Source organism: Aplysia californica, unplaced genomic scaffold (genome assembly GCF_000002075.1).
Source record: "Aplysia californica isolate F4 #8 unplaced genomic scaffold, AplCal3.0 scaffold00292, whole genome shotgun sequence".
Taxonomy (NCBI): Eukaryota; Metazoa; Mollusca; class Gastropoda; order Aplysiida; family Aplysiidae; genus Aplysia; species Aplysia californica.
Genome location: NW_004797562.1, coordinates 99,159 through 121,159, shown reverse-complemented (window position 1 = coordinate 121,159; position 22,001 = coordinate 99,159). Strand labels below are relative to the sequence as shown.

At 38.1% G+C, this 22,001-nt stretch overlaps 1 protein-coding gene across 7 annotated transcripts in view; it reads right to left on the bottom strand.

Moving 5' to 3' along the window:
* LOC101851051 (transient receptor potential cation channel subfamily V member 1) overlaps window positions 1-22,001 on the bottom strand; it is a 40,204-nt gene that overhangs the window by 4,921 nt on the left and 13,282 nt on the right. For 6 of the 7 annotated variants that reach the window (XM_035970594.1, XM_035970592.1, XM_005101630.3 and 3 more), the window contains 19 exons: window positions 21,745-21,895; window positions 20,323-20,487; window positions 19,207-19,316; window positions 18,498-18,585; window positions 18,098-18,129; window positions 15,209-15,300; window positions 14,469-14,601; window positions 13,014-13,091; window positions 12,114-12,253; window positions 10,934-11,109; window positions 10,026-10,109; window positions 8,943-9,088; window positions 8,369-8,484; window positions 6,683-6,884; window positions 5,126-5,191; window positions 2,684-2,903; window positions 1,544-1,583; window positions 722-819; window positions 47-168 (listed from right to left, as the gene is read on the bottom strand). In XM_035970594.1, coding sequence (XP_035826487.1) covers window positions 47-168; window positions 722-819; window positions 1,544-1,583; window positions 2,684-2,903; window positions 5,126-5,191; window positions 6,683-6,884; window positions 8,369-8,484; window positions 8,943-9,088; window positions 10,026-10,109; window positions 10,934-11,109; window positions 12,114-12,253; window positions 13,014-13,091; window positions 14,469-14,601; window positions 15,209-15,300; window positions 18,098-18,129; window positions 18,498-18,585; window positions 19,207-19,316; window positions 20,323-20,487; window positions 21,745-21,895 — 2,259 coding nt within the window. The remainder of the gene's footprint in view (window positions 1-46; window positions 169-721; window positions 820-1,543; window positions 1,584-2,683; window positions 2,904-5,125; window positions 5,192-6,682; window positions 6,885-8,368; window positions 8,485-8,942; window positions 9,089-10,025; window positions 10,110-10,933; window positions 11,110-12,113; window positions 12,254-13,013; window positions 13,092-14,468; window positions 14,602-15,208; window positions 15,301-18,097; window positions 18,130-18,497; window positions 18,586-19,206; window positions 19,317-20,322; window positions 20,488-21,744; window positions 21,896-22,001) is intronic. The other variant, XM_035970596.1, reaches the window with a different exon arrangement.

Here is a 22,001-nt window from a genome sequence, read left to right as displayed (position 1 = left end):
TAGAACTTATTCAATCCTAGCTTTTTTATACGCTCACAGCACTCACTGAAGGGTGCTGAGAAGACGATGTAGAGGTAACATCAACGGCTGGAAGAGAGACAGGCATGCTGGGATCGATAAATGTTGCTGGAGTAAATTCTGTGGAACCGATATCCAGCAACGGTGAAACTGTGGAACAAAAAGGGATGATGAACAAACAATATCATCTCAATGAAGTCGTGTAGTCATAAGGTGTCACCAGGTACACATCCCCCAAGAATATTGTGAAAAAAAATTGGGTAAATGATGCACTCCATAATTTTTAAGTTTTTACCGTTTAGACAGAGAAATATGGAGTAACAAAACAGATATATCATAAACACCGAGATAAGGCACTATTAGTTGTCTAGCATAATCTCAAACCATAGTCAAGAAAAGAATATTAAAAAAAAAGAGCAACTGATCAATGCTCTTCTCCTCCTTAATGGCACAAGTGGCAGAGATTGTTAAGTCAAAGCAATGACAAGTCTGTAGTCACTAAGATAGCTAAACAAAAAGGGCTATAAACATGTTCAATACAAAACAATCTTCATGTGTAGCAGAGATAAACATTTGAAAACAATAATTACTTTATGTTTAATAGTTGCTCCAAGAATACCTCACTCTCCCAAGTCAAAATAAATTTAAAAGCAACAAAGTTCGACCCAGCTTCAAATCAAAAGTCAAATATACAAACACTTACATTGTTGCGACTGAAGCTCTGTCGATGTCTTCTGCACTTCCCTCGCAGCCTGCGACTTCTTCTTTTTCCTCCTCATTTTTGCAACAGGTGTCATTTCACTTCAAAGAAAACAGAAAAATGGAAAGAATAAGTATGAGAGGCATAAACTCAATGAAAATCTAAAGATTACAGAATACTGACATGCCCCTTTACTTCACAATTTGACAACAAGCTTTCTTAGACTTCTCCTATAATAGATGACAAACAGTTCTGATATAAAGAGGAGTCCGCTTAAACCAAACAAGGTTAATCGGAAAACAGTGGTAAGTTGACAGAAAATTAATTTCCCTGAGTATTTTTCTTCCACTTGAGCAACCTTGAAAACTGAATACTCCGCTAAACCACGGAAAATCCGACAGTCCCGCAGATTTCGGGCTGAAGAGGACTCATCTCTATATACAACTGAAGTCCTTGTGTCTCAAAGATAAATAACGAACACAACTATACGACAGACTGCTTTGACCAGAATCAAGGGGAACATCACTCCAATTAGCTCTTCCCAATGGATCTGATGGTATGGGATTATTAAAAGTAAAAATTAACCTTAAATGCAAAGAACTACAAGTCATTGAGGGCACTGGGTTTTGTGGAAGGGGGGGGGGGGGAATGAGGGAAGGAGTGGCCAGTTCTCAACTGTTTTACTTTCTCGATGGCGACATGAACTTAATATTGCCGTCAAAAAACAGCATGATAACACAATTTGAATCAATTTTGAGTAATATCAATATCATTTTCAGTCTTAAAATCAAATTCCAAATACATAATTGTAGGGGAAAAGCATACCTTGGAATCAGACTTGTTTCTTCAATTTCATACGCTCCACCTGCACGAGAAATGAGAATAACTGTGTGAACTTCATGTCAATTTTGTGTTGACTCCAAGGAAGGGCAGGAAAAAGGCACTTTTTTTTCACAGTTTAGAAGCAATACGAAGGAACAGAGGAAGAGTGTGGAAAAGGGCAGGTCCCAAACATTTTAGTAGTCCTGGTTGTCATGCTTTGATAAGATAACAGTTGTTATAATTATTTCAAGTGAATATTTTGATGTTACTGACATTGCTGATATTTTCAGTGAACTAGAGAAAGACGGACAGTTACTCCCCTTGAAGAGTGAACATTTTGCACGTATATCCCAAAACTGTAAACTTATGTATTTGAGACAAAAATAAAAACTTACAAGCAAACTGCTTTTCTTATGTTGCAGTTTTATTGTACAAAACTTCTCTTTAAACACTTTTAACATACCAACAGCCCACAACGTAAACATTTCTATACCGAGTTCACTGCGAACATGGCAGCAAGGATAACAGTTCATCCATCATGACCCGATGATGACTTTTGATACCCAGAGGGGAGGAAGAGTTGTGGATCTTGCAAGCTACTGCAAGCAGCTATAGCATGGTAAAGAAACCAAAGTAAAGGAAATATAAGCAAATAACTCGTAAAGATCACAAACATCACAGCTCGCCATAGATAGCAGTGCCTGCTTTTCCTTTTTCTATAGTGGAGTTCTTATCTGCCTCAACACATAGTGAGTGGGTGAAACTTTCTCATGGCTTCACCTGTGACCTTCAAGCACATATGGCAGTACAGAAACAAAAATACCAATGTAGGTTAAAAGAAATACTTGCACTACAACACTACATAATTTTATTTGTGAAGGATGCTGACAAAATGAGTTACTTTTCGAATTCCAGTCTCATGGACACAGATAGATTATATCAAAGCTATTGTTTAGGTTGATATAATTGTGCATATGGAATGATAAAAGGCATTAAACTTGAAGAAAAAAGGATCAGTTTAAAATTTACAAATTTGATGTGTGTATTTTCGGCCCACGTATCCATTCGTGGATTGCAAGAAGTAACTCATTTTGTCAGCACGCCTCACATTTGTTTCAAATTGTTTTTTTCTTCTTTGTTTACCTGTTGGTTCTTTTCCTAACAAGAGTTTGAGCATAGATTTGACGGACGACATGTCTTTCTTCAGTCTCAGAGCCATCTCTTCCTGCTGGGATTTGACCGTCTTCAAAGACTCTCTCAGATCCTCTACCTCAGCCTCAAACTGACGGGCGGACACCAAAGTGCCTCCTTTACCACCTCCACCTCCCCCACTTCTACTTGGCGCCGCAGCCAAATTGCTACCCTGGAGAGAGGGAAAAAAGTCTGAGGATCTCAAATTTGCAGCGCAAATACTGGAAGCATCAGATAAATACATGTGCTTCTAGTTTTGGGGGTGAATCTCTGGTTCAGTCTTACACGTGATAACTTTCTAAGATTGACAGTCTTTTTATTTCACTTTTTCTGTATTCATCCACTTTTTCCCTGGAAGCCTACAGTAAGTCAGGATATAGAGTCTTAACCTTTATTTTTTTTAAAGAATCCCAACAAAAAACACCTTTGTTTATAAAATCATATAAGTATTGTCATCAAAATATAAATAATTTTTATCCCTCCCCCTCCCCCCCTAAGGAACAGTGATGAAAAAACTTTCCACAGCACCAATTTATCCATCCTTGCTTGCAACTTATTTTGGAAAAAAATAATAGGCTGTACACATTTTTACGGATGACATCATATATGAGATTGCCCTCGAATGTGAAGGCTTTTTCGCACCCCTGAAGGGAGCATTGTACCTACGCGCAGTGCATTGGGAAAGCATAATTCTGAAACTGGAGACTCATTGAGAGTACTTGTTCTACATTTCTATCTATGAAAGCTTCCAAACACCAGCAGGATTATTATCCATCCCTTATCCTATGTGAAACAAAAAGCTACTTCTTTAGCAGCACAAATATTTCTGGGTAAATCTCCACTATACTGGCAACCTCTCCAACTGCTGCATTGTGCCATCTTCCTGTTTGTCAAATATAATGTCACTAAGCTCCACTGAGAAAGGAGGCTACTGGACTCACAATCGTGAGATAGCGGGTTCGGGGGTTCGAGCCTCAGCTCGGTCCGACGTTGTGTCCTTGGGAAAGGCACTTTACACGAATTTCCCACTTGGCTCTGTCCTTTTGGAGACGGACGTTAAACTAGGAGGCCCCGCCTCTTGAATAACCTAATAGAATAGTGTTGATAGGGGCGTTAGACCCATACCATTTCACCATTTTTTTCTTCACAAACCTGTCAGCCAAAAATGAGTCACCCTCATCAAAGGAAGCCAAGTACATGTTGAGCCACTGGTTATTGTCTAAGAAAACTTTTGACTATCTGCTCATTGTCTTGACAATCAGTCGCTCTCAGATACTACCATCCCAAAGTCTGCTGTGTTTACCCCTCTATAGATAAGGTTTGTTGACTTCGGTTCACTTTGCCCCTATAGATGAGGTGTGACTTTTTAAGACACTGACCACAGACAAAGAAAAATCAAATCTACCTTCCCATGCTTTCTACGTAATTTGTTGTATTTGGAATCATTGTTTCTGGTATTGGAAATGAAATCAATGGCTCATATTTTCCCAGTTTCAATAAATAATAATTTTGATTTTGCACGAAGAAGGACTCAACCCTCCTAGATAGAAAGACTGATCATTCAGTTGCAGAGAATGGTGAAATGGTGAAATAGTTCCAATAAGTCTATGTCTGCGGAGATAACATGAGAGGCTAGCTGTTCATTCCACACCTTTCCCTTTTAGCGGAGAACGCAAGTAAAACTCTCTCGCTATATTATGTGAGCTCATGTACATAAGTACATATGTGTGTAAAGGCAAGAACATACACACTAAAGTGTGTGTGTGTGTATCTGTGTGTGTAACTGTGAGTGCGTATGTGTGTGTATGTGTGTATCTGTGTGTGTATCTGTGCATGTGTGTGTGTATCTGTGTGTGTATCTGTACATGTGTGTGTGTGTGTGTGTGTGTGTGTGTGTGTGTGTGTGTGTGTAACTGTGAGTGCGTATGTGTGTGTGTGTGTGTGTGAGTGTGTGTGTGTGTGTGTGTATCTGTGTGTGTATCTGTGTGTGTAACTGTAAGTGCGTATGTGTGTGTGTGTGTGTGTGTGTGTGTGTGTGTGTGTGTGTGTGTGTGTGTGTGTGAGAGAGAGAGTGTGAGTGAGTGTAAGTGTGTGTGTGTGTGTTTGTGTGTGTGTGAGAGTGTCTGTGTGTGTGAGTGTGAGTGTGTGTAAGTGTGTGTTTATATATGCATGTGTGTGTATGTGTGCAAAGAATGTTTGTATGTGTGTACAAGGGATGCGTGTGCCGGCGCTGGATGTGTTTGTGTATGCTTAAAAGTAAAATGGCAGCACATGGGAGTAATTATAAGTGCTTTATAATACTGGTCATTTACCCCTTCCCATTTGTCAAATTAAAATGTTTTAAGAAAATAAGTTTACAGCATAAGGCTTTGTTCTCAAAATCAAAGAGCTTACCAGCAGCTGAGATGTTGGGTCGCCGAAGTGAAGTTTGAACATTTCTTGAAAATGATCAAGATCTTCCTGGAAACAATTTCAGTGGAAGGAAAAAGCAAAACTTGAACATGTAAGAAATATAAAGAGATGGGCAAATACGTGAAATGTCAGCGATGGGCCACCTGAAAAACAAGCTTTATCAACCACTCGCAAAACAAGCTCATAACACACGTGAGCACATCTATTTACAAGAGAGCAGCAGCTCAGAATATCATCGAAAATCAAGGACAAACAAAAATGTGAAGCCAGCTGACAAAAAAACAAAACATCAGCCGCTGGAACCGATCAACATTGAAGAACATAAACCAAACAAGTAAGTTGCAAACTTGCTCAGAGAGGGATATGCAAGGAGTGTTAGTACAAGACAGCACACGTAAAATGAAACATTCTCAAAGATATTCCGTTACTCTGTCCCATTTCCGGAGTGGCATGGTGCCGCTGTGATATTACCCCAGTACCCATCAGCTCTCATAAATATGTTAAACTAATTTTAACGAAGCAAACGTTAAAATAAATAGTCACCAAAGCTCCTTAATACTTATTGCTGATGAGAGCAGTACAAAGTCCTTGTGCAACATATTAATTATATTTTCACTGTGGGGATAAGAAAATAAAACAACAGAATAATAATGTATTGATAACTAAAGATGCTTTATTTTGGAAGTGTGTTACCTGACCTTTCAAACTATTCCGTCCAGTCAGTCGGGTCCCTTTTCTTACAATATAATCTTACAATATAATTGTTAACAGAAACCAAATAGAGGACAAAGAACAACAGGGTGCAGTCTTCAAAGTGAAGTGTTGCTTGAAGAGCCATGCAAAATGATCAAAGACAATGACAGAGGACAGCTTTGTGTTAGAACATACACGGTGACAATAGATTTTAAGAAGATTGAACAAAAAAAACAAACAAACAAAAAAGACCTAAACGGTTCAGTCTTAAATCTTACAAAAACAGTTTTTCTTTGAAACACTGGAAAGTGACAGGCTTTTCCCTTACTTCTAGATAGATTTTTAAAATCCTTACACCAAAAATTTGAGAACAGTGCGAATGAACAACAATCAGCTAAAGGCATGACGCCTCTGTGCAGAGACTAGTGATGGTGTTGCGGTAACATTTTAAACAACATCACACAAAAGACGTATCTACATATATCTTAAAAGAGTCTCAATACGCTACCCATTACTTTGTACATCTACAAGAAAGACTTAAATATCTGTACCAAGTAAGAGAAGAGACAAATATGGAAAAATGATACCAGCATAAGTTCAATTACCAAAAAACTGAAGCTCCAAAGCGGGAATATAAATCCCCTCCTTTCCATGCAGTGAAACCAAATCGCTTCCATGAGACCATAACGTGCAGCCAGATGAGTGTCTTAACATCCCAATACCAAGAACAGTACCAAAAAACCAAAGATACATAAAAAGCAAGTATCCATCTGACCAGCAACAATATTTTACAAAACATCTATTCCCAAAGTAAAATTTTGCATGATTAAAAAATGAAAAGAATACCTTTATCTGAATTGTCACTTTCTTCAAATCTTCATCGCCAGTCTGAGTCATGTCATCATCATACGTTTCTATGAGCGGGGAGCACGTGGATTCGATGTACTCCCAGAATCTGTTCTTGCGCTTTCTGTTGATGCCTTCCCAAATGTTGATGATGGTGATGGCTTTCTGCATGACGGCGTTGGCTTGAGCATTGTCGTAAACTCTGCAGCAGACACAACAGGAAAATACAACTGTAATACAATCACAATGAAGAAGAAGAAGAAGAGGAGGAGGAGGAGGAGGAGGAGGAGGAGGAGGGTGAGGAGGAGGAGGAGGAGGAGGAGGAGGAGGAGAAAGAGAAGGAGATGAAGAAGAGGACAAGAAGGAGAAGAAGGAGAAGGAGAAGGAGAAGGAGAAGGAAAAGGAGAAGGAGAAGAGGAAGAGAAAGAAGAAAAAGAAGAGGAAGAAGAAGAAGGATGATGATGATGATGATGATGATATTAGTAATAATAATGGTTATTATTATTATCAAAACAATAATAATAACAACGACAATAATAATAATAATAATAACAATAATATTAATTCGCCCGTCAATATCTGACAATGACTAATGCACCTGCAAAGGAGAATATTTCTGGCGAAACAGAAGGAACAAGGGTCAAAGTTGACTTGTGGATTCTCCTATATGGCCACAGAGATGAAGTTTGTCAGAGAAGTGTTTGCCACATTTTGAGCTTTTAGAAGCTTCAGTTCCAAATTAAACCAAAAGAGAAAATAAGCATAGCAAATACCAAAACAAAATGAGGGCCATGGAAAACAAAATAGCGGCATAGATTTCGAATACAGTATACATGGTGGAAACAGATAGAAAAGGATGCTCAGGACAGGCTTCGCTGGAGTAATGCTGTTGATGGCCTGTGCTCCACTGGGAGTTGAAAAGGGCAAGAGAGATACAGAGATAGAGAGATACACGGTATGTATGTAAAAATGTAGCTGTTGCAGTACCACAGAAGAATCATTGCCAAAGGATGGATAGGATGGATAAGAAAAAGCTCTGGTGTGGCAAGCTCCTTCGATTTCTTTCCAGAGTAACTTTGATCAGAATTTCTTTATGGTAGAATTTGAGGATAGTGGATTTCGATTACAGTATATACGGTATAAGTAAAAATGCAGCTGTTGCACTACCACAAAATCATTGCCAAAAGATGCATAGAATAAAGCTCTGGTGTGTCAAGCTCTTTCGATTTCTTTCCAGAGTTGCTTTGATCAGAATTTCTTTATAGTAGAATTTGAGCGTAGTGGGTGGGCCCCACTGGTAAGTCTGTTGGCATGTCTCGGTTATTTTTCCTTACGCCACATGCCCATCATCACGTTGATGTGCTGTTCTTTACTCAAATGTGGCCTTAATTTGGTTATATCGTGGCGCTTCGTGCTAATCTGCTAACTATAATTCAACAACCAAAACAAGATGTGTGTGTGTGTGTGTGTGTGTGTGTGTGTGTGTGTGTGTGTGTGTGTGTGTGCGTGTCTGTGTGTAAGTCTGTGTGTAAGTCTGTGTGTAAGTCTGTGTGTGTGAGCATGTGTGTATTCTTTTGTTTCATATCATGGGTCATTATTTTTATTGTAGCAATAATAAAATAGAAAAAAACACAAAAAAACCAAACCAGCCAAATATACATTAAAGCCATAAAGAACAAAAATTACCTCTGAAATGTGTCTGACAATAGAGCAATGAACAAGTTGAGGCACAAAATGGCTGACAGTAAAAACCAGGTCGCAAGTAAGATGTCTGCCATGATATGATCAATTTTCTTCATGTTCTGTGGAACGAAATTTAGACATGCGTTAAAAAATATACCTATCATATCTATCCATTTGACCGTTCATCATTAAATTCATCAGTCCATCAGTCTGTTCACAAACCAATCCATCCATTCATTCATAAATGTATCCATTTTTCTACTTATCTATGTATTGAAAAATGAAAACAGAGCAAAACACAGCAAGGCAATTTGCACAAAACTATCGATTAAAAATGTCAACAGCATTATAAAGTCAAAAAAAGCGAGGGGAAGGGGGGGCTCTCATGGTCTAGAGGTTAAGATGTTCGCCTCTCATTCACTAGGTCATGGGTTCGAATCTGAATAGCGACAAAAAAATTTTCTTCTTAAAAATTTTCTCCTTTCACATCAAAGATGTGCATAACTTTTTCAGTCTGAAGCCTCAATGAAATTCTCAATTTTTCTCACTATGCCATCAAGCTTAAGTTGAGACTTACGTCATAGTCGTATTCATCCACAAGAGTGAGACGCAACATGCTGAAGAAGAGCTGGCCGAAGAACTGATATCCATCAACACTGACTTCCTCTCCAGAGTTGTCACGAGCTTTTTTCGTCCCCCCAAAGATCATCCAAAAAGCTGCCACTGATACAAAAAATAGCAATTGTTAATTAATGCACTGCCTTTATTCGAAAGACAATAAGAAACATAATTATGGAATTTTAGATAAAACATGTTTTACTGTGATTTTAACAAAGAAAAAAAACACACCTTTTTTTCCACCAAATGCAGTCACTATTTCATCCATTCTTGATGCTGTACCTTGATAAATGCAAGGCGGTCAGCTCACACTCAATTAAATAAAGTAAATTACGAATATCATCATCATCACCATCATGCGAGTGATTTGTTGAAGTGCTTTTCAGCTATACCTAAAAATATTTTTCAAAAAGAAGAAAAAAAAATGAATCTAGAAATGCTCCAGGCTTATCTACACAACATGTCACAGACTGGTTATCATTTAAACGTAATTTCACCAGATCATAAACTTCAAGTTTTAACCCTTTGAGCCCTGATCTCCTGAGGCTACTGTGCCCCTCTGCCCAGGCTCCTGAGTCATATATTACTAACATTCACATCATCGTCAGAATCACAGGCTCATAAGGGTTAAATCAATAATGGGTTAAATGAATAGATGGGGGGGGGGGGGGATCTGATAAATCTTTTAGTCCACTGAAACACAACACTTTCACTGTGAACTTGTAATTTCAGTGAGCATAGAGAACAGAAACACAAGTACATGTACATTTATGACGGCAAGTTTAGTTTAGTTTTAATAAGTGTTTTACGGCACTTGCAACACAATAAGGTCATATAAGTGTCGAAGATTAGGGGGTGTACAAGAGAGTAACAAACATAAAACAGAAGGAGGAGAGATAAGGACGATAGATGTTTGATAGGAAAGAAGGAGCAAACCACACCAGAGCACCCGCCAACCACCCACTGACAGAAAGTTTAGGAAGGAAACACCCACATAAACTTACGATAGGGAATATAGAGGGAAACACCCACATAAACTTACGATAGGGAATATAAAACTCCATGTACAGGAACAAAAACCTGGCACAATCCTTCAGCATGTGACCCAGCATGACAATGAAAGGACCTGCAATTATAAAAAGTTGAATAAAGACAAGCACATCTAACCTGACTTGTTCTTGATATTCAAAACAACAAAACTTTTGACAGAAAGCAAAACCCTTTGAAAATGAAACAAAACTTGACTGCTACTCAGCCAACTTCTTTTTGTAAGGATGAAGTAATTCCTGGTCCAACAACAGCTCAACTGAATTCCAGGAAAGACTACACTGAAATTGGTCGCTGTAAATCCACAACATCTTCATCATCATCATCATCATCATCTCTTCATCATTAACAAGTGCCAAATCTGAAGTATCGTACATCTGCAATAATGGTTGACATGTTTCTGCTCGGATTTTTAAAAAAAGAACAGTTTCGTCAAACAAAACTTAACTCTGTATATGCTTGTGGTTTTGAACAGATTTTGTTGGGGTTTTTCCCCTTGATAAAAATTCTGGTCAAGGGTGTTACACAAGAAAAGCTATATCCAGATCAAATACGCTGAAATATAGTTGTAGCACACACCAAAATGTCCGGAAATGAATGAACTTTTATAAAATGTGCATTTTGTTGGGAAATTTATATATCCTTTTATGTTACGCAATCATAAACACATCCATAAATTTTTCTTCACACAAAAGTTGGGGAAACATAAAATCATGACTTCCCATCAGAAAGCTTCGCATTCACATTTTATCACACCCTAGAATGCAATTACGGTGTGTGCGGCCCCAAGCAGTTCAGTGAAATACAGCACGACGCATGTGTGGATCCGAGCAGATAAAGAGTTAACAGCTTAGCACTTTACCTAGCAACGTAAAAGCAGAATTTAACAGCGTAACGCTTTACCTAGCAAGGCAAAAGCCCTGGCATTCTTCATGAGCCTCAGCCACAGCAGGATGATGGTGATGGACATGATCCTGATGTGCAGGCGCGCCAGAGTCTCAGAGTGAGCGATCACGTCAGCGATGTGAGTCACAATGCACACAGTCAGGAGGATATAGCACAGCCAGTCGAATATGTTCCTGCGGATCAGATCGAGCGGGTCCTAGGCATTTGCAAGATAAATAATTTACTGAACTATACAGTTTTTATATGAGGTCAAAATTGGTCGCTTTTAAGGACAGGCGGGCTAACCCAGATTTCGTGGGCTTCCAGAAATCTTGACCTACAGCAAAAGTGCGCATTGCCCTACCAATAGGAGAAGTTTGGTTTCATTGTTGTGTATACTTGTTTTGTTATAGAGAAAACTCTCCTTGTCTTTTAAAGAAACTGAACAAGGGGCAAAAACTTTAACCTCGATTTTCTCAAAACAGCATTTATCGGGATAGCCCCCTTGTTCTTAAAAGCGACGATATATGTGACCAGGAAAGCATAAAACAGAACTGTTATAGTCTTCAAGAGTTACAGAAGTAGAGAAAAGTAAACCCAGAAAGAGCAAGATGACGGAGCAATATTAAAGGACAAACAACTAACACAGTTTCGGTCTGAGCTTGAGAATAAGTAAAGAGAAGCAGATACATTATCACAATAATGATTGTTAACTGAATGATTGTTAACTGAATGATTGTTAACTGAATGATTGTTAACTAAAGAGAGAAAGTAGGACAGATGTACAGAAAACAACTTACGGAACGGAAAGAAGAGAAAATGCATTAAACATATGAAGCGCCTCTGTGTTTAGAAGTAATTCCTACACAAACCCCCCCCCCCCTCCCCCCAAAAAAGTTCCATATCTAAAGGAAGTTTTATATATATATATCTATCTATCTATCTATCTATCTATATCTATCTATCTATCTATCTATCTATCTATATCTATGTATCTATCTATCTATGTATCTATCTATCTATTTATCTATCTATATCTATCTATCTATCTATCTATCTATCTATCTATCTATCTATCTATCTATCTATCTATCTATCTATCTATCTATCTATCTATCTATCTATCTATCTATCTATACTTCAAGAGTTAAAGAAGTAAAGAAAAGTACTGTACTATCTTAAGTTCTATTGTACTTACCACATGTCACTGAAATACTTTGGTTTCAAATCTTCAATGGCTTCAATTTCTTCTCTGAGATATTTCTCTTCCCCTGGCCATCTCGGGTGACAAAATTTCAAGTCTCTTTCAATTTCTGCGACACGCTTTTTCTCAAACTCCTGTATGGAAAATAAAACAAGATAATTCGTAATCAAATTTCTTCATTTATGTTTTTAAAAAAATTTTTAATAGCCAATATGAAATGACATTCAATGAGGAAAAGTTGCTGTTATTGCTGCTGTTGCTGTTGCTGTTGTTATTGTTGTCATGGTTATTTTTGTTAATGAAGATAGATGGTGTGCTGAACAAAGAAAAGGATGTAACATTTGTTGGACCCCACATGCACTTGCAACATTACTTTCAAATCTCTTCACGCATTTGCAACATTACTTTCAAATCTCTTCACGCATTTGCAACATTACTTTCAAATCTCCTCAAAAGACAACCACATCAACTTCATAACGGTAACATTGCTGGTCACATTGCTAAAAAAAAAAGATAGAGAAAGAGAGATTTGTGGCCTCCATTAGACCTCCAAAAGTTGACTACAGGATTAACACTTTGCTATCATATTTTGGGGAAAATCCAAAGAAACTGGGTGGTAAACATCGCTAATTGGCGAGATGAGGCGGCAAAGTGTTAAGCGTTGGTAGAACTGTCCCTCTGATTTTATGCAACCCGCATAATTTAGCAAAATTTGATCTTTTTTGTGTGCATAATTTCTGATTATTTTCCTTTATCATTCTGTGTTAAAATTAACAGAATCGTATAATTTCACATTTTTGGGCTCAGTTTGCATAATTTCATAATTTTTCTTGCAAAAAACGACGGGGACAGGTAGAAGAAATGAGAAATGTTATAAATGTTATTTTTACTCACGCTGTGCACCCTCTGTGACCTGATGAAGTCCATGACCTCCTCAAATATCTGATAGAAGGTGAAGAGCACTGCAACCAGCTGAAAAGTAAAACGATATCCATATAGAGATGTCTATGTTCATAAAGACAAAAGATGTTGCATAAGATAAAAATCATAGGTAAAATTTCTATTCTAAAATTTTAAAATTTTCATAGAGGCCTACCATGTTGCAAAGCGTACACGATTCAACTTGAATTTTTCTCTACTCATGATAAAATTGGAGAAAAACAGGTACACCATGGATTGAAAACCACACTTATGAATTAAGTATCTGTTCTGTCATTAACAATCAGTAGTTGTTTTTTTTAATGTACATTAGTAACTTCAAAATATCTGTCACTAGCCCCTTGACTTGAGCCAGCAATACACTTTGAGCTGGTCAAACAACATTCACTGGCATCTGTGATGTAGTGGTTCGGTGTTATGCTAGCTATCCCACTTAGAAGACATGAATTCAATTCTCAAGTGGGGTGGTTGAGGGGGGGGGAGGGGTTATTGTTTGTATCAAGTGTCTCCACCCATCTGCTGGTACATCGTACCCCTCTCAGCCCAGATTGGCCCGCTCTGACAGGCAGGGTCTAAGAAGTCTACCTCCTAAATGGGGGCTCCAGTGGCTAAGTGAGTAGTGAGTTTTGACTCAAGCAATGTCAAGCAAGTGTCGGTGACACGGGGATCAGAAGGGTGGTCACTGGGGTGTGTCCTTGAGCAAGACACGACAACCCTAGCTCAAATTACAGGGCGCTGCACAATGGCGACCGACAGTGGCATTGTTTGTAAACTGTTCTGTATTTGTGTAATAGTGTGTATTTATGTATGTATTTATGCATGTATGTATTTATGTATGTACGTATTTATAATTATGTATTTATGTATGTATGTTTGCCATTGTAAAACAAAGCGCCCTTCTGGGACAAATAAAAGTGTAATTTATTTATTTTATTTATTATTTAACACTTTGCAGCCACACAGCCAGAAGTATAAAATACCCCACCCGGTCACCCAGCCAGGAGAATGACTGCAACAAACTTCTCGGGCCTGACCAAGTAGATGACCGGAACGGATAATTTTCACCAGCGTATTATTGCACCAAGTGACTGCAAAGTGTTAAGGACAAGCTGGCTCACCCAGATGTCGGGGGTTTCCAGAAATCTTGACCTACACCAAAAGTGGGCATTGCCCTATCTATAGGAGAAGTTTGGTTTCATTGGTGTGTATATTTGTTTGGTTATAGAGAAAACTTTCCTTGTCTTTTAAAAAAACTGAACAAGGGGCAAAAACTTTACCTTCGATTTTCTCAAACCAGCATTTTTTGGGATAGCCCCCTTTGTGCTTAAAAGCGACCAAATAATCTAAAGGGTATTGATGGAGGTGTAAAACATCTAATGCTATGACAACCGACCAAAAAGTATCACATACAAACAAAACGATCCTCCACACATCCTCCGGCATGGTGTAGATGTGCCGCTGGTCGTACTCCACCACCATTCCAATGACCGTCCACATCAAGATGTAGAGAAAGTTCAGACCCAGGTTGAACAGGGCCCAGAACCTAAAAGCAGGCAGCAAAGAGAGGGGAAAGTATTCACTGAGAGCACTATAACTATAACAATAGTATGAGAAATTATGAACATTTCAATTCACAGATTATATTATATCATAAAGTATATGACAACATGCCAGCTTGCAAATAAAATTTTCAGGACAATTTTTTCAACAAATGGAACCAACCAGGCACACTGTTTATGCCATGCGCAGTATTATATACTTTTTTCAACAACACCTCCATTGATTTACAAAACCATTTATCTTTTTTTATTGATTGAAAGTAGTTTTCAGACAGCTAATCTTACATTTCTTTGTGTATGTTTAAACATTTCTTTGTGTATGTTTAAACATTTCTTTGTGTATGTTTAACATAGCTCAATAAGAATTTCATGAAGGTTACAAAACTTTGATACAGTTACTTTAGGAGAAAGAAAAACTGAAGGGAGCTCATCTTAGTTGCAGTTTCAATCATTAAATTTCAAAGCATTTTTGTATGTATGTATATGTATTTATTAAATCTGTCTTAATTACATTCACTAAAAAGAATTTTATCACTATCATTACGTTTGACACAGAAAGCAAAAACAAGCACAATATTCCGTTTCTAATACCTGCCAAACCTCTGCCACATGACTTGACTCAAGCGAATGAAAACTGAGTGCATTATAAGGTCGTACTGGCGGAAGCCCACCACAACATGGAGCTGTGTGAATGAAAACAAACAAGGTGGGAACAGGTGTCGGTTTTATTAGTTACAACAATACTGTTAGTCACCGCTGGACACAAAGACGCACGAACTTTACTACATGTACACCTCTCTGCTCTGAGTGACGATCTATAGTCTCCGTTGACAACAAAGGACGAACAATAAGGCTGGGTGGGTGGTGAGTGCTCTGGTGTGGTTTGCTTCTTCTTTCCTATCAAACATCTATTGTCTTTATCTCCCCTTCTTCTTTTCTATGTTTGTCACTCTCTTGCAACACCTCTAATCTTCTGGTGCTCATATATGACTTTATGCAGTTGCGAGCGCCGTAAAACCTCTACTAAAAAAACTAGACAATGGACGAACAATGTGGGTGGGTGGGTGGGTGGGTGGTGAGTGCTCTAGTGTGGTGTGCTCCTCCTTTCCTATCAAATATCCGTCGTGCTCATCTTACCCCCTTCTTTTTTGTGTGTGTATGTATGCAACTTTCTATAGTAGTAACTCGACCTCTATTCGACTCTGGCACTTATATGACCTATTTGTGTTGCAAGTGCCGTAAAACTCTGACTACAGCTAGGAATGGATAAACAACAACAGCAACAGGTATCTCTAACTGGAGCATTGACCACAACAACACATCGTGGAGATGTTACATAATCTGTGAGTGTGCAGGTTTAAGACGCGTCTTTTCATTTTGGTCTTGAACAGAATCATATTAACCCTTTCAGCACTACAAAAAAAACCCAAAAAGATCAAACCAGCTGCATGGAACAGACAGTCAGCTGGTGCTGTCTGGAAGCAAAACATAGGATGGACTTCGTTTTAGTTTTAGTAACAGTTTTACGGCACTTGCAACACAAAAAGGTCATATAAGAGCCGAAGATTAGAAGTGTTACAAGAGAGTAACAAACATTTTAAAAAAGGAGGGGAGATAGAGACGATAGATTTTTTATAGGAAAGAAGGAGCAAACCACACCAGAGCACCCGCCAACCACCCACAGTAACGACAGGATATTACAAAAGCTGAGACAGAGACTTTGTTAAGGGTATTCTAAACAAAGACTGGAATCTTCTTCTAATTGTATCGCATGCATATACCGAGCAGCCAGAATCTAAAATCAGTTTCAAGACGTCAAAAAAATAAAGCTAGTACAGGCCTGACCTGTCACTCGCCAGCAAATAATGATATGATCATTAGAGGGTTAACGGACACAAGTGTCACACAATGTCTCAAAAAGACAACGCAAAAGACAAAAATAGAAAAGTGCGTGTAAAGAAGTGTTCATTCGTGCCTTCTTCTCTCCCTCATTCTTCTTTTTGAATGATGAAATTTAGCATCTGCAGGTGCGGGAATTTTATGTGATACTCTTATTTCCTTTCCTTCAAATAGTCCAAAGGTGGAGTTTTAGTAAAACCAAATTTAACTCAACTTCCCTTATACATGTCCGTAGAGCAAAGTAACAATCATTTCATTCATGAATCATTCCATAAGTCGAACCCACTCATATGGCCACGTATCAAAGAAAGTACCTGAGCTGTACAAATGATTCTTTCCCACTTTCCCTTTTTTAAATATCATTAAGACACTGTCCAAGACATTCACCTGTTTAAGACAACCACTTTTCTCCTTGACAATGGTTATGGTCATCTAGGACAATAATTAAGACCGTACACTCAAAGGAAGAACCAACTACAACCATAATAAATTGTGTACAAACGTGTCTATGAATACAATAATGTACGTATTGAAATAAGCTGATACTTTTTTTTAGGTTCAAGAGTCCAAATCCATCTGATTTCAACATTAATTTATAAGAGTTTGCCTCCAAAACTGCATTTGAAATGAAATGTTGTGCACAATCAACAGCACAAAACATTATTGTGCAAATGACTTCACCCACCAGAAAATTCAAACATATGTGAACTTTTTTCACTGCAGAAGGGTTCTTTGTTTATTTGAAATTGAGAATTTTGATACCTTCCAAACTTCTCCCATTTCACAGAAATAAGGCGTTGAATAGCTTCATTTGATATCAGGCTATATTGATGATTGAGTACAATGTTGACAAGCTTTGGAAAGGACAAAAAGTTCATATTCAAGTTAGAGTGTCTGCACCTCTTCAAATGCTCAAAATTTTACAGGACAGCAAACACTATTCAGATTGAGAAGTGAGCAAACATAGAATTACTGAATATATGACAATGTACTAGAAAAAAAAAAGAATCTCCAGATCTAAAAATTTTGAGAAAAAATTCACTTTTGAAAATATAAATAACAACCTAGCTGTAAGCTGGCAGATGAATACACTTTATTAAACAGTGTTCTCTTCTTTTTTGCTTTAGTAGGCATTTTATGGCACTTGCAAAACAATTAGGTCATTAAATTTCCGAAGATTAGAGGTGGTTTAAGGGAGTAACAAACACAAAAAAGAAGAAGGAGAGATAAGGATGATAGATGCTCGATAGGAAAGAAGGAGCAAACAACACCAGAATACGCGTTAACAACCCTGAGTCTTTCCTTCAATACCAAAAAAAAAAAAAAAAGGAAAAAAACATCATCAGAACAGTCATAGCTCACATATCACAAATTTCTATAAAGACAGAAAGGAAGAGAAGAAAGAGGCAAAGAAAGGAAATGCAATGCATTCACATCTCACTAATGAATAAACAATAATATTTCCTTACATAAGAAAAGACCTAAAGGCATGAAAAGTCAGATGAAAAAATTGTAAAGGTTAAAAACATTCATCAAAAGATTTCTAAAATTCAAAATAAATGTCAAATCAAGATAACTCACTGGAGTTTGCGCTTTTCCATCTGGATCTTTTTCTGTGAGGATAAAAAAGTAAAAAGATCGTTATCTTTTAATCATTAAAAAAATTCGTTGCGGTCTGATCTAAACACAACTTTTGCATCAATTCATTGTTCAGTCTTCACAGAGCTCTACTAAATCATTTCTACGCTGTGGTACCATCCAAAAACTTTGAATTTAAACAAGGTTTAAAAAAAAGAAAGATTATAATAAAAGGAGGCTTAAAAAACTACTGTCGAACCTGCTATCTCTGATTCATACCAAAAATGCCAACCTATACTGACGGAAACTCCCATCCCTTGATCAATTTCTCGACAATACATCAGTCAAGGTTGGAAACCTTTACAATCTAGAAAGAGACAAAGAGACATAGCACGAAGCTTACCTTTATCTCGCACCAAAAAGTTGAGATAGAAATACTGTTTTCTGTTTGGCCTGTCCGTCAGGTGGAACTGGTTCAGAGCTTCATTGGCCTGCAAAGCAGAAAGACTGCCTTAACATCCAGTAATTTAAAACATTGCCACAGTTATCTATGAAAAATAATAATAATAATAATAATAAATGACATTTATATAGCACTCAACCGAGATTAAAGTACACAGGCTCTGAGCGCTTTACAATACAGTACAACATACAACAGTACCATAAAACGTTGTATTCTGACTAAAAGAAAATCTCTCAAAATATTCATCTTATTAATTTAAAAACAGAAACGACTTCAGCTGACATTTGAATGAATCAAAAGATTTGATCTCTCTTAAAGTAATTCGTAAAGCATTCCAGATCTTGGGCACTGGGTATTCAAATAAGAAACATTTAGATCAGCAGTGAATTTATTTAAAAGGCCACGACTATAGCTGCTTCAGAATTTCCTTTTCAATTGCTTTCTCGATGCTGTACAATGTATTAACGTATGGAAGAAAAAAGAACTAAAAGCACTACTCAGCTACTATACAGATACATTTTTTCTCTTCAACAATACTTCATCATTTCAGAGTGTTTCCTTTGTTTGCCAATTTATAAACAGAAACTTCATTAGACGAATCCCTTCCTTTTTCAAGAAGAAGTCAAATTTACAACAACAATAGACTTACAACTGGGGGCATCTTATTGATCATCCACGTGATGGCTCTTATTCCTTCGTTGTCAGGAATCCACACCGGTGCATTCAGCTCCAACAAAATCCGAGCAGTTTCACTGCGATCTGTAAACACACAATAACAACAATATGTTATATCATCATCATTTTATTTTTTCAGTTGAACTGAACTGTAAAAAAGCAATAACAAAAACATGTTGTATCATGATCATTCTATTTTTTCAATTGAACTGCATATATACTTCCATAATCTTTATTATCTTTTTACATTGATTTCACTTTGCCTTTTCTGTAACTCAGGGGAGAAAAGCTATTATTTCCAAGTTTTATTGGGATTTTATTGTAAATGTTGTACGCTCCCATCAACAAGATTTAGATTATTATTTTCAATCTGAGCACTCTAATGATCTAATTATGCTAAAATAGAAGAAATGTTTTTAAAATAAAACACACCAAGTCAACTTTGTTCAATCCTACAGTATGTGGGCATTAAGTTACAACCTGATCACTTATCTCCTTGCCCAGCTTGGTTCTCCTTCAACCCAATAAAAAAACGTCCTAACATTCCTCGGTAAACTATGTAAAGTGCTGCTTTCAAAAATACATTTTTACAAAATATATTTAGATATTTCCACCATTTTGCCTCGCAAAGTAAAACCAAGCCATGCTATGAACTGACGTGAAAACAAACGACTTCTGTTCTATGCATCCCTATGTCCTTATGCAGTTGCGAGTGCTGTAAAACTTTAAAATTAACTCTTTAAGCCCTGAATTTTTTCTACCGTTTCCCCGAGTTTTTTCTAGTCACCTAAACCTAGTGCACTATGTCTCATTATAACCCCAAAAGCTTGTCTCCAACTTCTAAATAGTGAAAAAAAGGTTTAGTCATTAATAAAAAATTGGTTTGGGAATAGTTCCGAAAAACAAGCAAAAATAAACACTAAATAAAACGAAACAATTGTCACTAGTACTGGACACAGCGTCCGATAGGGTTCAAAGAGTTAAAGACATCCCCCCCCAAAACCCCCCCCCCCCCACCCCCAACAAAAAACCCTTACATTTCCGACCATCAAACCAAATATCACATAAATGCATTGCATTGCTCTCTGACCTAGTTCAGCAGCAACATGAATGGGAGTACGTCCTTTGTAGTCCTTCTCCTTCATGTACAGACAGCCCTGTTTGATCAGGGCTTTCAGGGACTGGCAAGCGTCATTTTTGGCAGCATAGAAGACCGGGGTTTGGTATTCTTCCGTGGTTCTTGCTTCTTTATCAGCTGTAGAGAAAAAAAGTCAATGTTCAATTTTGGTAAGGGTTTTGCAGCACCTGCAACGCAAATAGGTTATACATGTAAATGCCAAAGTGAGGTGGTGGAGTGGTTAGTGCGTTCATCTCCGAAGCGGAAAGTCCAGGTTCGAGCCTCGGTTTGGACGTGGATAATTTTCTACCCTTCCTGCCCACCCAGCAGTAATGGGTACCCGACTTTGAGTTGGGGAAGTAAAGGCGGTGTGGAAAGGAAGTGGCCACCCTACCACTACCACAAAATGCCGAAGGCCCAGGAAGTTGTCTCACTAACAAGGCAATCCCCAATGTCTAGATCGGACGCGGGAACCACTTTACTTTTTTTAAGTGCCAAAAATTAGAGGTGTTACTACTGGGGAGTAACATACAAAGAAAGACAGGGAGAGAGAGAAAGACGATAGACATTTGATAAGAAAGGGGTAAACCACACCAGCACATCGACAAATCCGCAGATTTCAGTTTATGCAGACTCTACTGTAAGTAATTCCATATTTTAACTGAAGATATCAACACGACCATAAAAAGGGGAAAATGGGATATATTTAGGACATGTTTTAAGAATGCCGAAGACGAGATTGCCCTATCAGACTTGGTACTGGAGACCAACTGGAAAAAGAAGACGAGGTAGACCAACTGGAAGTTACAGGGGCACAATTAGGGATGAGGCAATCACCCAGAGCCTGGATATGCCGAGACTGAAGAACGTGGCCAGGAACAGGCAAGTGTGGCATCGACTGCTCTCCGTCTCAGTTTCAGTAAGATTTTTACGGCACTTGCAACAGAATAAGGTCATATAAGTGCCGAAGAATAGATTATGTGTTACAAGAGAGTAACATACACAAAAAAAGAAGGAGGGGAGATAAGGACGACAGACGTTTGATAGGAAAAAAGGAGCAAACCACATCAGAGCACCCGCCAACCACCCACTCTCCGCCTCATGTACCTGACAGTATATGCAGAGAGTAGGTAAGTAAACTTAACTGACAAGCTATTCTAAAACATTGCAACAGCACAAGAACGAATTATAGGTATAGATAGAAAAAGGAAAAAAATTTACATAAACACATAGGCATGCATAGGGGTATGCTAATACATCTCAACAGACTTAGTATCAGTTCAGGCATTCACACAATTTCTAGTATAAACTGAACTTCTGACAAAAACAACACTGAAATCATACCAGAGCGCTCGCCAACCACCCACATTCATACACTAAATCCTTAATCCCTACCGCCTCCTTCAATGAGCAGGTTCACCATCTCGGGGTAGTCGACAGCCGCAGCCACATGAAGAGCTGTCCGTCCGTAGTTGTCCTTCTTGTCCACGTCTGCTCCGTGCTCCAGCAAAAAGCTGGCCACATCTACATGCCATGCTCGAGCCACCTGGAAGATAAGGAGAACCCTAGAGTACTGAAAACAAACCAAGTGGAAGTGGAAGGGGAAGACCATACCAAAGCACCCACCAACCACCCATTTGAGGCTGGGATTG